Below are 15709 nucleotides of genomic sequence, written 5' to 3' on the forward strand. Positions count from 1 at the left end.
TGGATCTTAACAAGGTTCCAAGTAGAGCTTCAACATGCAACAAGAAGAAATGAGAGGGAGACAAAACATTTTTTGAGCATTCAATTAATTGAAAATAACGATTAAACTGAAACAGGCTGTTTTTTAGCTGATCCAAATTTTAGGACCACATGCCTTTAAAAAGGCAAAATCTGTGCAAAGATGTGGATTCATTGTCATTTTCTGTCAGGTAGTCACACGTTGTGATGGCAAAGGCAAAAAAAACTCCCTTTTTGAACGTAGTCGGGTTGTTGAACTGCATAAGCAGGGTCTCTCACAGTGCGCCATCGCTGCTGAGGTGGGACGCAGTAAGACAGTAATTTGGAATTTTTGATCCTGAGGGTCATGGAACAAAAAAGTCAAGTGGAAGACCCCAATAAATTTCAGCAGCACTAAGCCAGAGGATCCAATTGGCTGTCCGTCAAGACACTGGACGATCCTCGACCCAAATTAAGGCCTTACTGGTGCTGACTGCAGCCCCATAACCATCAGACGGCATCTGAGACTGAAGGGCTTCAAAAAGACCTCGTCTCCTTGAATGCCACAGAACTGCTCGTTTGGACTTTGCAAGAGAGCACAAACATGGGACATTCAAAGTTGGGAGAAAGTTTTATTCCCTGATGAGAAAAAATTTAACTTTGATGGTCCTGATGGTTTCCAACGTTACTGGCATGACAAGCAGATCCCATCTGAGATATTTTCTACGTGCCACAGTGGAGGGGGCGCCATAATGGTCTGGGGTACTTTTTCCTTCAGTGGAACAATGGAGCTTCAGGAAGTACAGGGGCGTCAAACGGCCGCTGGCTATGTCCAGATGTTGCAGAGAGCATTCCTCATGACTGAGGGCCCTAGTCTGTTTGGTAAAGACTGGGTTTTTCAACAGGACAACGGTACAGTACACAATGCCTGCAGGGCAAGGGACTTCTTCCAGGAGAATAACATCACTCTTTTGGCCCATCCTGCGTGTTCCCCTGATCTAAATCCAATTGAGAACCTTTGGGGATGGATGGCAAGGGAAGTTTACAAAAATGGACAATAGTTCCAGACAGTAGATGGCCTTTGTGCGGCCGTCTTCACCACTTGGAGAAATGTTCCCACTCACCTCATGGAAACGCTTGCATCAAGCATGCAGAAACAAATTTTGTCAGTGATAAACAATAACAGCTGAGCTACTCATTACTGAGTTCATGTTTGGAAGTTGGATTTCTTTCTTTTTTGGGGGGAAGGGGGGGGTTTAGTTTTTTTTGGGGAGGTGTGGTCCTAAACTTTTGATCAGCTGAAAAACAGTCTGTTTCAGTTTATTCGTTGTTTTAATTACATTTAATGCTCAAACAATGTTTTGTCTCACTTCCATTTCTTCTTGTTGCATGTTGAGGCTCTACTTGGAACCTTGTTAAGATCCAGCCATGCTAAATATGATTTTTTGCCATTTTTCAAGTGGTCTTAAACTTTTGATCAGGACTGTATTACAACACTAAGAAGATTATGTTATCTCCAATGGTGATATACATCATTTTATAATGAGATGCTGATGTGCTACACAAAAGGAATAAAGCGGTAGCAACCCTAATGTGTTCAGGGTTTACACTGTAAAAAATAAAAATAAATCTACATTCCAGCATAACAATATGGAGTAGATTCAATGGTCGTTGCCAACCTTCCATTTACTAGAACGGATAAAATAATGTGGAGCATTGGATGACATATCTTTGGTTTCTGGAAATTCAGTTTAATTTGCCTGTGCCTAATCTATCATGTAATCCCCCGTATATCATAATTTCAGACATCTGTATACATACTTTAATATACTGGCAAGCCCAGGAATTAAGCAGTTTGTACACTGTGCACACAGAGCCAAGTCCTCATCAGTATTATTGGGTAAGATCAATCTGACAAACCTGTGAAGCCTACGGGAGAATTCAAATTCCTCCATGGATTTTATGCTTGATATGACACCACAAAATGAATTATATGTCATGCCTTATTCATTGCAGCCTTCTAATCAGACCTTTGGTAACCTTGTGATGCATAAACATTAGCCGGAGGGTGATTCTATCTGTTTAAGGCCAGCAATATGAATAGAGCTTTGATTTGTACCATGAGATATAGATATCTCTTATATCTACCAGGCTTTTTGATTATACTTCTATACTTTATTTGTCCCGGGCTAGCAATCAAATATATGTATCCAGCTTAGTGATGTACAGGGCTTAATTAATTGCGGCTTTTTGACTATACCTCAGGTTACTTGGTATTGTATAAACATAAATCTGATGATTTTTCTATCTGTTCTGGGCTAGCTATCAATTATATGTGTTATGCTTTGATTATGTCTGAAACCAATATCTGTCCGTCTCACATATGTGCTCTAACTGCCTATGGATTAACATCTACATGATCAATCCTACACTGGTTGATTACACACATATTGATAACTGTCTATCGGACTTGGAAACTGTTACAACCACTTCATTCAGCTCTTTTGTGGTTCAATTACCAGTTAATAACCACGTAGCTCTCCTGGACCAATTGTTGTTTATTATTTTCTGTCCCGTATTTTTCCCCCTGATGAACCAATAATTGGGCAAACGCGCTGGAAGTATTTAGGGCAATGAGAGGGTGGGATAGGGCAGGCACGGGACCACAGGCCACCCACCATCAGGGTGTTCCTGTGGGTTGAGATATTAGTTAGGGATTTATTAAGGACATCTCTCCCTAGTGTATTATAGCCTCCCTCTCCTCTGTGTATATTTGTATGTGTTGGTGTTTTGGGGCCATTATGAGCAATGTTTGTTATATTGTAGAGGAATATGAAGTAATGTAATATTAATGTGGTGATTAAAAGCTAAGTTTTATTCCTAGCTTTCTGTGACTCCACTGTAAGTGCTAAACATCCTGATTAAGCTGGTACTATCACACCCAAAAGAGTCTAGGGAATGTTCACTAAAGTACTTCTGGTTAAAGGCATTGTCTTGGACCCCCACCAATAACAAAAATGAGGTGCCGAGTTCCAGGATGCACATGCGAAGACCTTTAAATCTGTGAAAAAGAAATACCGGATCAGTTTTTTCCAGATGAAACCGGAGAGACGGACCCAGTATTGCAATGCATTTGTCAGACGGATCCACATCCGGATCCAGAAACAAAATGATATCAGTTTGCATACGGATTTCCGGATCTAGCAGGCAGTTCCGGCAACGGAACTGCCTGCCGGATTCTTCTAACGCTAGTGTGAAAGTACCCTAAATCGCTGGTAACAAAAGCGAGTACACCCCCAAGTGAAAATAGCCAAATTGTGCCCAAACTGTCAATATTTTGTGTAGCCAACATTATTTTCCAGCACTGCCTACTCTCTTGGGCATAGAGTTCAGTAGAGCTTCACAGGTTGTCACTGGAATCCTCTTCCACTCCTCCATGACTACATCACGGAGCCGGTGGATGTTAGAGAACTTGCGCTCCTCCACTTTCCATTTCAGGATGCCCAGCAGATGCTTTCACTTAGGGGTGTACTTGCCAGCAGCTTAGACATTAACCCCTTAATAACCACCCATCGTGTTTTTACGGTGGTCACTAAGGGGCCTAAGGCTGGCCACAGCTTTTTTATGGCGGCCCAGTCTAAACGCTGCACGGTTCCCCGTTGACCGGGCTGTGCAATGGCGCCCGCCGCATGTAAAGTGCTGACAGAGGGAGCGGACGCCCTCTGTCTCTCATCGGCACCCCGCAAATGTGATCGCAGGGTGCCGGTGTGTCTGAAGACTGCCTTGTTATGGGTCTTGGGATGCGGCAATGCAAACACTTTTTTTTTATTGCAAAAAAGTAGCAAAATGTAAAAAAAAATATATATATATAAATTATATATGTATTTGGTATCACTGTAATCGTACTAACCCAGAGAATAAAGATATTATGTTATTTATACCGAAAAATGAACGCCATAAAATGTATAATGTAAAAACACAGTGGCAGTATTGTTGTTTTTCCCATCTCCCTCCGAGAAGGAGTTAATTAAAGTTAACCAGAAAGTTATGTACACCCCAAAATGGTGCCATTAAAAACTACAACTTAGGCCCCATGCACACGGCCGTGTTTCACAGCCATGTGCGGGCCGTGGAACCGCGGCCTGGATCCCTCCTGAGAGCAGGAGCGCACGGCGTCACTGGTTGCTATGACGCCGTGCGCTCCCTGCTGCCGGCACAGTACAGTAATACACTGGTATACATCATACCAGTGTATCACTGTATTGCGGCGGCAGCAGGGAGCGCACGGCGTCATAGCAACCAGTGACGCCGTGCGCTCCTGCTCTCAGGAGGGATCCAGGCCGCGGTTCCACGGCCCGCACACGGCTGTGAAACACGGCCGTGTGCATGGGGCCTTAAGCCGCAAAACAAAAGCCCTCATAAATCTATATAGACGGAAAAAATAAAATAAAATTATAGCTCTTGGAATGCGACGATGAAAAAAGAAAAAAGCTTGGTCAGTAAGGCCCAAAACAGGCTGGTCACTAAGGGGTTAATGGTTATGTGTTGAGTTACTTTGAGGCCACACCAAATTTACATGGTTACACAAGCTGTACACTATTACTTTACAATGTATCAAAGTGTCATATGTGTATCATAGTGTTGTCCCACAAAAAGATATAACAAAATATTTACAAAAATGTGAGTTACTGTTTTACTTGCGAGGTAAGTTTCCTGCTCTAAATAGTAGCCTTCAGTCGGTAATTAGCAAGGAGCGGAATTCAAAAATATTAGTAAAATGTAGTCCATGTGATGGATACTATAAGGTCAATGAATTTGGTGAAAAGGGAACTCTCTATCCGAGAAGTGAAGCTACTTGTGGTATAATTTGACAGATTTGTAAATTTTTTTTTTTTTTAAGTCTTATGTTTTTGTGTTCTGTATAACATTTGATTGTTTTTCTCCAGGGAAACGCAGATGTGCATTTTAAAAACATTTTCACAATGCTGATGGCTTCCTTCCATTTCCAAATCTCATAGCAGCATGCTACACTCATACTAACGTTGGTATTCCATGATTCCAGATGAGATTTCTCAATCCCAGCCAGCAATATAATACAACACGTGTTGCAAATGTCTAGAACAGGGCTGGCCAACCTGCGGCTCTCCAGCTGTTGTAAAACTACAACTCCCAAAATGCCCTGCTGTAAGCTGATAGCTGTTGGCAGTCTGGGCATGATGGGAGTTGTAGTTTTGCAACAGCTGGAGAGCCTCAGGTTGGCCATCCCTGGTCTAGAACATTAAAATACTGCTGCAAATAACTACACAAATCTGGAGACAGAAGGTGGAGTGCCCCACATCTGAGTGCACCGTGTTTGTTCTATGTGAATGATATTGTTTACTGGAGGGAAAAATGCTACATAAATGCCAAGGACAGCGAACGGATGCTGTTTTATCGACCGATCGAAATTCTAACTAATGAAAAAATAAAAAACAGTCCATTTTATAGCAAATGCTCTGGGCGATTTATTTCTAGTAGGCTGCGCTGGGGCTCAAACAAGGTGTACAGAAGGCTGCATTATTACAGCTTTTTCCCTCTTCCTTGGTATATTTAATAATTAAAAACAATAGAGTATTTATGTCCTCGCTCTTCCAGCAGCTGGTTATACAGGGCAGAATGTCCCCTGGACTTAAGGGAAGCACTCATTGGTTGTGCTTGTCACGTGGCCAGCATCAGCCAATAAGGAGCATCAGCCGCAAAGGGAGGAAGCAACAGCAGGAAGGCAGAGCTTGATGGTTTGAATATGCAGTAGATGTGTGCAGTGTGTATACAGATAGTTTGTGGACGCGTCATGCATCTGGCATGTACAGGTGAAACTCAAAAAATTAGAATATCGTGTAATATATAAGTTAATTTATTTCAGTAATGCAACTTAAAATGTGAAACTAACATATGAGATAGACTCATTACATGCAAAGCGAGATATTTCAAGCCTTTGTTATAATTTGGATGATTATGGCTTACAGCTCATCAAAACCCAAAGTCACATTCTCAGGTAACCTCTGCTCAGGGGGTATAGACTAATTAGCTGACTAGAGTGTGACACTTTGAGTATATAGAGTGTCTGTGCATGTGTTTCGTGTCTGGAGTGTATAAAGATAGTGTGTACACGTGTTACGGGTCTGGAGTATATGCAGAGTATGTGAATGGAGGGCATTGTATACAAATCCACAAAAACATGTATATCTAGCACTCATTCAGGAATGAAGAGTAAAATCCAAGAAGTTTATTAATCCATATTAAAACGCGTGATAAAAGCAGGACATCCTAGAATACATGTGCTTTAAAGGGAACCTGTCACCAGGATTTTGGGTATAGAGCTGAGGACATGGGTTGCTAGATGGCCACTAGCACATCCGCAATACCCAGTCCCCATAGCTCTGTGTGCTTTTATTGTGTAAAAAAAAGATTTGATACATATGCGAATTAACATAAGAGTGTCATATCTTACTTGTGTGACCAGAGACGAGTCATTTTCAAGCTCTGACTCATCTCAGGTTAAGGGCTCATTCAGACGGCCGTATGCTATCCGCAAAAATGTGGATCCGTTTTTTTGCGGATTAGATGCTGACCTATTCACTTCTATGGGGCCCTTTTCTATTCCAAGGTTCCGCAAAATAAATGAAACATGTCCTATACTTGTCCGTGAAAAATCAGGACATGGCCCTATTGAAGTCTATGGGTCAGCAAAAATACTGAATGCTATCCGTTTTTTGCAGATCCGTTTTTTTGCGGATCCGCAAAAAAACGGATAGCATTCAGTATTCTTGCGGACAGCATACGGCCGTCTGAATGAGCCCTTATTTGCATATGTATCAATCGGGGTTTTTTATACAATAAAAGAGCTATGGGGACTGGGTATTGCGGATGTGCTAGCGGCCATCTAGCAACCTTTGTTCTCAGTTCTATGCACAAAATCCCGGTGACAGGTTCCCTTTAACCGTTTTTTGAGTTTGGAACGTGTAAACATGTTCTTTATAACATAAATAAGATAGATATCGGGGAAATTTATTAAAACTCAAGGGATGTTCACACGATAGATTTTGAAAACACACTAAATTTACAGTACTTCAGATGACTCCTCATGAACTACATCCCTACAGAGATCATATTAAAACTGTATTCAGGATCATAATCCCTGCCAAGTAGAGCAGAGAGGAGGATGAGGCAGCTCTTTACCTCAGAGTCGTGAAGTAATTTGCCCTGCTGTATCAATAGTGTACTAATAGGACGGTGGCCATTTTATTTTCCTTGCTAATTGCTCCATAGACAAGAGGCGCAATTAAAGGGGTTATCCAGACTTGTACCATTGATGACCTATCTTCAGGATAGGTTATCAATATCAGATTAGCAGGGGTCCGACACCCAGCACCCCCGCCAATCATCCGTATGAGGAGACGGCGCGCGCAGTGTGCCCGTACAGTCTCGCTTCTCTCTTCCAGTTCACCGCTGCTGTCTATGGCAAAGACCGTAGACCACAGCAGCGGAGAGGAAGACGGCACGTGTGCACTTTTAAAGGCTCCAACATTAAGAAGTCAAAGGCAGCATTCCCAATGCAAACACTGACTGCCTATCCACAAGATAGGTGATAAATGTTAGCTCATTCATCATCTGACCACTGGTATAGTGGACCCTGTAATCTGGTCCACTTTGTACAGAAAAGAGAAGAACATTCATGTACAGGACTCAGTGCTTTACAGATGGCTATAAACATTAATATATGATGGCCTAACCCACCATTTTCAAAATAATCAGCCAACCAACTAATGTGTATGTGGGTCTGTATATTCTCCTCATGAGAGCAGAAAACAAGACTGATCGTTTTGTTCTCAGGGAAATAAGCCCCATAACACATGCATGCAAAGTCAAGGCAGCTGATGGCTGATCGAGTGTTTGGCCAATAATTACTGGTATGTCAGGTGTATGGTCAGATTAAGGTACGAGCCAAGCTAACATATCTGTGAACAAATATATTATTTATCATGAGGATGCTTAAAAAGGGGCTGTCTCTTTTCAGTAAGTTGTATTTATTATGTAGAGAAAGTTAATGCAAGCCAATTACTAATGTATTTTTATTATCCATATTGCTTCCTTTGCTGGCTGGACTCATTTTTCCATCACATTATACACTGCTCATTTCCATGGTTACTACCACCGTGCAATCCATCAGTGGTGTTCGCGCTTGCACACTATAGGAAAAAGTGCTGGCCCCTCGGCTGACTGGGAACGCGGGAGTGCACATAGGCTGGTGCTTTTTTTTTTTTTTTTTTTTTTATAGTATGCAAGCCCGGCACAGCCATCGCTGCTGGATTGCAGGGTGGTCTGTAACCATGGAAACGAGCAGTGTATAAATGTGATGCTAAAATTAATCCAGCCAGCAAAAGAAGCAATATGGATAATAAAAATATATTAGGAAGTGGCTTGTATTAACTTTCTCTACATAATAAATGCTATTTGCTGAAATGACAAAACCCCTTAATAGAGAAACAATCCATACTGTGTCTGGTCCTTTAGGCCCAAAATAATCTGTACCAGAACTAGTTAAAGGAGTTGCCAGCTTTTTTTTTTTTTTTTTTTATATTGATGACCAATCTTCAGTATAGATCATCAATATCAAATCGGCACCCCCGCCGATCAGATGTTTGAAGAGACAGTACAAGTGCTGCCACAGTTTCTAGAAAATTTCACCTTAAATGACACTTACTTGCAGCCCTGGTTGCTCCCAGAATAATGGGACAGATCCTCTAATTTGTACAAAGGAGGAAACATCATCATCCACATAGATTGTCTGTAAAGAGATAAAACAAAATTATCACATATATGATTAAAAGGGGTTGTCCAGGTGTTTCATACTGATGATCTATCTTGAGGATAGGTCATCATCAATATCAAATCAACAGGGGTCCAACTCCTGGCACCCCTGATAATCAGCTGTTTGAGGAGGCTACAGAGCTCCTCTGAGCACTGCCGCCTACTCGCAGCTCACCATGGGAATGGGACACAGGCCATATGACCTGGCAGCCCTGATCTCTTACAGGGGGATATGATAGTACAATTAACCCCTTCAGGTGCGGCACCTGAGGGGTTAATTGTGCTGATCACGGCCCCCTGTAAGAGATCGGGTGCTGCCAGGTAGCAGGGGGCAGTTATGTACACAGTTCTTAGTATATTCTAACTTGAAGCGTCCCCATCACCACGGGAACGCCTCTGTGTTAGAATATACTGTTGGATCTGAGTTTTCACTTTCGTGAAAACTCCGATCTCAATAAAGCCGTTATGCAGACGGATCCGCACTGAACGGATACCATCGTTTGCAGATACCAGATACCAGAGGGATCCGCACCTGGCGCAGGTGTGAAAGTAGCCTTAATTCTACTTGACGTTTTGTATACCAAAACTGCACGTTATTAATATTGTGCCACAACTGCATCACTTTCTTAACAGCATCTGCTATAATCTCAGCCTTAGGCCACTTTGACACAGTCAGTGTTTGATCAGCGGGTCAAAAACACAGAACAGGTGCAAATCTTTCCATTATACCTTATCTGTGTGCGCAGGCTTCACTCCTGGTTTGGCTTACAATCACTGACTAAACTAACTGTGAAAGCGCTTAGTTTGATTCATATCTTATATTGATGTTTGTATTGTCCGCAGTAAAAACCACAATGTCATGGTATCCTACTATTAGTAAAGTCTGGCCATGCCCCAGTATTTGCAAGCAGATTAATTTACATAAAAAAAGGAAAATTCATTTTGCTAAATGGTTATGCAAACAAACAATAATACCGTTGAGTTGAATGTATTACTAGCAGATTGCATTGAAGGTCTAGACAGGTGTTACCAGTTGGAGATGTGTTCCTGCAGTCTGACACAACCAACTGGTAACACCCAGCTGGACCGCCACTGCAAGCTGCTGGCAATTCATAATTTACAATAAGTATCCAAGGAAACATATGTGATACCGAGTAGGAATATTTATTTATGTTTCTGATGAGAAGGTGTAAATCATTAGCAAAACATAACAAAAACTATATACAAAAATACACAATATAGCATAGGGTGGGAACTCCCAGTTCCGTTGTGGAGGGTAAATGGAAAATCCAATTACTGGTAAGTGTAATTATCTTTCCCTTATGCCTCCCCAACCGCACTAAGCAGGAGGATTAACAAAGAAAACAACAATTAGGGAGGGACCACGGCAGATAAGACTTTATGACCGAAGGAAAGGTCTCTATTTGAGACAACATCCAGTCTGTAATTTTTAAAGAAAGTGGACGGAGTGGGCCAGGTGGCAGCCTGACAAATCTGGGCCAAGGAAGCAGAGGCACCTTTTGCCCAGGAGGTTGATATTGCTCTTGTTCAGGGGTGCTAAACCTGCGGCCCCCAGCTGTTGTAAAATTACAACTCCCACCATGCCCTGCTGTCGCTGATAGCTGTAAGGGCATGCTGGGAGTTGTAGTTTTCCACCCGCTAGGGGCCGCAGGTTGAGCATGTCTGCTCTTGTTGAATGAGCTTTCAGACTGAAATGAGAGGGGAAACCCTTTTCCCTGTAAGCCATAGCAATAGTCATTTTAATCCAACGGTAGATGGTCAATTGTTAATCCCCCTGACCTTTGTTCTGCCCTGCATATTGAATTAAAAGGCGATCCAACTTTCTTATTTGTCTAGTACCTTCGAGGTAGGCCATCCCATCTCTTGACGTCTAAGGCTACTTTCACATTAGCGTTTTCAATTTTCAATTTTCACAGGATCTCAATAGCGGAAGAAAACGCTTCAGTTTTGTCCCCCATTCATTGTCAATGGGGACAAAACGGAACTGAATGAAACGCACCAAAATGCATTCCATTAGGGGACAGAATAACGTTGGGGACAGAATAACGCTGCAAGCTGCGTTTTTCTGTCTGTGATGTGGTGCGGAGCAAAACTTTTCTCTGACACAATAGAAAACGGATCCGTCCCTCATTGACTTTCAATGGTGTTAATGACGAATTCGTCATGGCTATAGAGGACATAATACAACCGAATCTGTTCATGACGGATACAGGCGGTTGTATTATGGTAACGGAAGCGTTTTTGAAGATCCATGACAAATCTGCAAAAAACGCTAATGTGAAAGTAGCCTAAGTTGTGGAACCAAATTTCTCAGTTGGACTTCGCATGTGGGCAGAAAAAAGGTAATGAGATTTCTTGTTGGCAATTAAATTTTGTAAATACTATGGGCAAAAAGGAAGGTTCATGTTTTAAAATTATTCTGTCATCCAGGATGGTTAAATATGGTGGTCTACAAGATAAGGTTTGGATCTCCCCCACTCTCCTAGCCGAGGTAATAGCAATCAGGAAAGCCATTTTTTAGGAAGAGTAACCTAAGAGGGATCTCAGAGGTTCAAAAGGAGGATCCATGAGTACCGAGAGCACCAGATTAAGGTCCCAAAGAGGTAAAGTGGATCTAACTGCTGGATTTAATCTATAAGCTCCCTCAAAAAACCCTATGACTAACATCCATGAAGGCGCTAAGGGCCGCCACCTGGACCTTTAGGGTACTAACCCTTAATCCATCTTCGAGGTACTTCTGCAGGAAGTCCAGAATTATTTTAATGTCAGGAGATAAAGTGGGATTCCAAGAGTACCCTGCAAAACGGAGGAATGCATTCCAAGTTCTAAGATAAATTTTTGACGGGATAAGTTTCCTACTCTTCAGTAGGGTATTGATGACTGTATCCGAAAGTCTCTTGGACCTTAAGATGGTTCGTTCAACATCCAGGCTGCTAGACTCAACTGGCGTACATCTGGATGCCGAGCCAGTCCTTATAGAAGGAGTTCCGGGATCTGTGGGAGTAACCAAAAATTCCCCTTTGAGAGACTTGGCAGAAGTGGGAACCAAATAAAGAGCTATCAGAATCAATCGGCAATTGTCTTCCATTACCTTTGTCAGAACCCTGGGAATCAGGGATATCGGGGGAAAGGCATACAACATCCCCATCAGCCATGGACCCGAAAATGCATCTACTCTGACTGGATTGTTCCTGTAGGATAGGGAATAGAACTGATCTACTTTCTCTTGAGGCAAAGAGGTCCAAGATTGGGGTCTCCCTTCTGTTGCATAACTCGAGAAATATTTTCCTGTTTAAAGACCACTCTCCTGACTTTAGACTCCTTATTCTCAGAAAACCTGCCAGAGTATTCTCTTTTCCTTTAAGATGATTCAAGCTCCTTCCTGCTTATTTATATAGGCTACTGTAGCACTGTTGTCTGACAGAATTATGACGTCCCTTCAACTGATAATTGGAAGAAAGGCTCTCAAGGCTAGAAAAACAGCTCAAAGTTCCTTTGAGTTTGAGGATAGCGGGGGAAACTCTGACTCCAGACTGCCTGGTCTAGCTGATCCCCACAATGGGCCCCCCCAAAGTCTGTTATGATGATTTGATCTTATGATCTCCATTGAAGTCCCTGGTTCAGATTGTCTGTAGAGTTCTCTACAGTGGAAGTAACACTTTAGATTAAAACTCCTTACCCGAGTAGGAAGAGATACTCTGTTGTTCAGGGAGAACTGGCTCTTGTTCTAGTGGTTAAGAGAAAACCCTGCAAAACTGTTGAGGACATTAGGCCCAGAACTGCCATTATGTCTCTGAAGGACACTTTCAGATGTGACCTGAAAGTTGATATCCTTGATATAATGTCCTGTATTTTCTGATCTGATCCGGAAGAAAAGATTTCATAAGGGGAGAGTCCAGATGAATTCTTAGGAAAATCTTCCTGTTGCTGGGGGACAAATCTGACTTTGCTAGATTTCGTTTCCAACCTAGGGACTGAAGGCTATCTCTGACTATTTGTAAATTCTTGAATAGGATTTCCAGAGAGTAGACTGCAATAAGAAAATATATGGAATGAATAGGATCTCTCTTTGATGAAAAAAAATCCTGAAATCTCCACCATGAGCTTCGTAAAAACTCTTGGGGAGCGGATGACAGACCGAAAGGGAGGGCTTGAAATTGTAAGTGAACCAAGCAATTTTATAGGTAGACTGCAAAACGTAGATACTTCTGATGATCTTTGTGTATGGGGACATGGTAGTAAGCATCCACCAAGCCCAGCATTACCATATAACAGTCCTGGGGTAGTAGGTTGATTGTTGGCTTGTAACAAGACATACAAAATAGTCCAAATGGCACTGCGTTTAACTTCCTCTGCTGAACAGGCAATATGCAAATGTCACATCGGGTGCAAACTGCAGCAACCTGGCAGTGCTCAGCCCAAAAATAGACTTGTAAACATGCCAAAGATAAACAGGCGACACTTACCAATCGGTGCAATTTTCTTTTATTTCCTCCAGAGCGGAGTACATCAAAGCTGAATACATGGAAGTTGGATACATAAAAGCTGAGTACATTAGCGGCTGGGGGCGGACATACATACAGTGCAGTAACAGGATATACGTTTATCCTGTTACTGCACTGTATGCATGTCCGCCCCCAGCAGCTAATTTACTCAGCTTTTATGTATCCAGCTTTGATGTACTCAGCTCGGGAGGAAATAAAAGAAGATTGCACCGATTGGCGAGTGCCACCTGATTATCTTTATGTTTGGCCTGATTGTTGGCTTGACCGTCTACATCTTGAATATTTTGTAAGTGGTATGTTTGTTGAGACCAATCAGCTTTATTATGGCTCTGAATGTACCATTAGTTTTTTTTATTAGAAAAATTGGGGAGTAAAATCCTTTCCCTCTCTGGTCTAGTGGTACTGAAACAATGACTTCTTTTTCTAGTAAAGTAAGAATCTGTGACTCTAGATAGAAGATATTGTCTTTCTTCCTTTAGTTTTTGTTTAACAGGAACCTTTCTGGAGTTGGGGGGATGGAGAGAATTCTAGTGCAGCCATGATGAATTAAATCTAGAATCCAGGGTTATTTACAGGAAACTCCTGCCTCTGCCTTTTGTGGGCTGCCAGGAGCCTAAACTCTCCCTTTTCTGATCCCGCCTACCCTTCCTTTGGTTACAAAAGGATCGGCTTTGGTGGAAAAACCTAGACTATGCTGGGAAACCTCTCTTTCCATCAGATGCTTTATCTACAATAGCATCTAGTACTGACCCAAAGAGTCTGTCACCTTCACAGGGAATACTACACAGTTTGCTTTTATAAGTATTGTCCCCTGACCACAATCTCAACTAATTAGATCTTATGGCGGAATTTGAAAGGGCCGCAGATCTGGCAGAGAGTTTCACAAAATCCACCGAAGCATCTGATAGAAAATTTGTAGCCTGTTTTAGAACTGCCAGGGAGGATAAAATATCCTCTCTGGGTGTTTTATCCATAGAATCTCTCAAAAGATCTACGTCTTCAAAAGGTAAGGAGGACTTCTTAGAGATTATAGCTATAGGGGCGTCAACCCTAGGAGTTTTATCCCAGTGGGCAGAATCGGATTCACTAAAGGGATATTTTCTTTTAAAAACCCTTGAGACTCCTTTTTTCTGAGTCTCTCCACTCATTCGCAATTAGTTTTTTTTAATACTTTCATGAAGTCTTAAGCAAAGATTCGGTTTCTTCCACAGAACACAAGGGTCTAGCAGACTCGTCGTCAGAAGAAACAGAGTCCGATTCTGATGTAATTTCACCATCATACAGATCAAAATCCATATCTAAGTGCAGTCCAGGATTTGATCTGAAGGTAGAGTGTTTTTGAGGGAAAACAGCCTTTTTTTTAGGCTATCCACCAGGGACGGTGCTTACTCAGACCTAATCTTTCCAGTACACTTCTGACAAAGTGGCTTTTTACCATGTCCAGCTAACTGCTTTTTGCAGATTGCACATTTTCTCTTTAGTGAAGGTTCCCCACTTTTGCTGGCATCTCTGCCCTGCAAATAAAGAATAACTCCCTCAGTAAGGGGCCAGATTTTTAAAGAAAACGAACCTCCACCATGAAAATAAATCCCTAGTGCTCAAGACCTGCAGTGGTGCATAAAAAAACTTTTTCACCCAGGAGGAGGCTTACCGGGCTGAGGGCCTTGGGACCATCCGATGACTTCTCTGCAGGAAGGGACATGGCTGCTTCTGTCCAGACACAAACTCCAATGAGAAAATCCATTCCCCGTACTGAGCCGGCATTTTAACCTAAATTTCCAGGTCACGTGGGGCGTGGCCGCACGCCGCGTCAATGCACGTCGGCACGTGACCCAGTATCGCAAGACTCTGGCCCCTGGAGCACCACAAATGCCAGCCCATGTTCCCAGCCACCTTAACCAAAGGCGCATAGACACCTGGGGCAGCCTGTCACCGTAGGACTTATGCCTAGGCGGACCCATCTCTCGTCCCGGAGACAGTCGCCCTGACCCAGCCCTCCTGACTCAATCAGGGCAACTTACACAAAGGCTGAGTAAAATCTTTAAGCAGGAGGGAACCCCTGACGCATCTCTGCACTTCATCCCAAGGGACAGGAAACAACTGGACAAGGAAAAGGGGGAAGAGGCTTTTAAACTTTTCTTTCTCCGCGTTGTTTCCTGTAACTGGGAGGCGGGGTAACCCCCTGCTTAGTGCCGTTGGGGAGGCGTATGGAAAATAAGCCAACTAATAGGGCGATTAGAGCCTACTACAATGCCCAATATTGGGGCCAATTATCGGTAACAATCATTAATTGGAACATTTGTTAGCCGATTGCACGTTTGTCATTCTGTATTAAAT

General features: G+C 42.5%; 1 protein-coding gene across 2 annotated transcripts in view; it reads right to left on the bottom strand.

Annotated features, from left to right (window-relative positions):
- Window positions 1–15709, bottom strand: part of LOC122934105 (synaptojanin-2-like) — a 237525-nt gene that overhangs the window by 168014 nt on the left and 53802 nt on the right. For both annotated transcript variants that reach the window (XM_044289307.1, XM_044289305.1), the window contains exon 5: window positions 8740–8823. In XM_044289307.1, the coding sequence (XP_044145242.1) occupies window positions 8740–8823 (84 nt within the window). The remainder of the gene's footprint in view (window positions 1–8739; window positions 8824–15709) is intronic.

This window comes from Bufo gargarizans, chromosome 4, assembly GCF_014858855.1.
Source record: "Bufo gargarizans isolate SCDJY-AF-19 chromosome 4, ASM1485885v1, whole genome shotgun sequence".
Classification (NCBI taxonomy): Eukaryota; Metazoa; Chordata; class Amphibia; order Anura; family Bufonidae; genus Bufo; species Bufo gargarizans.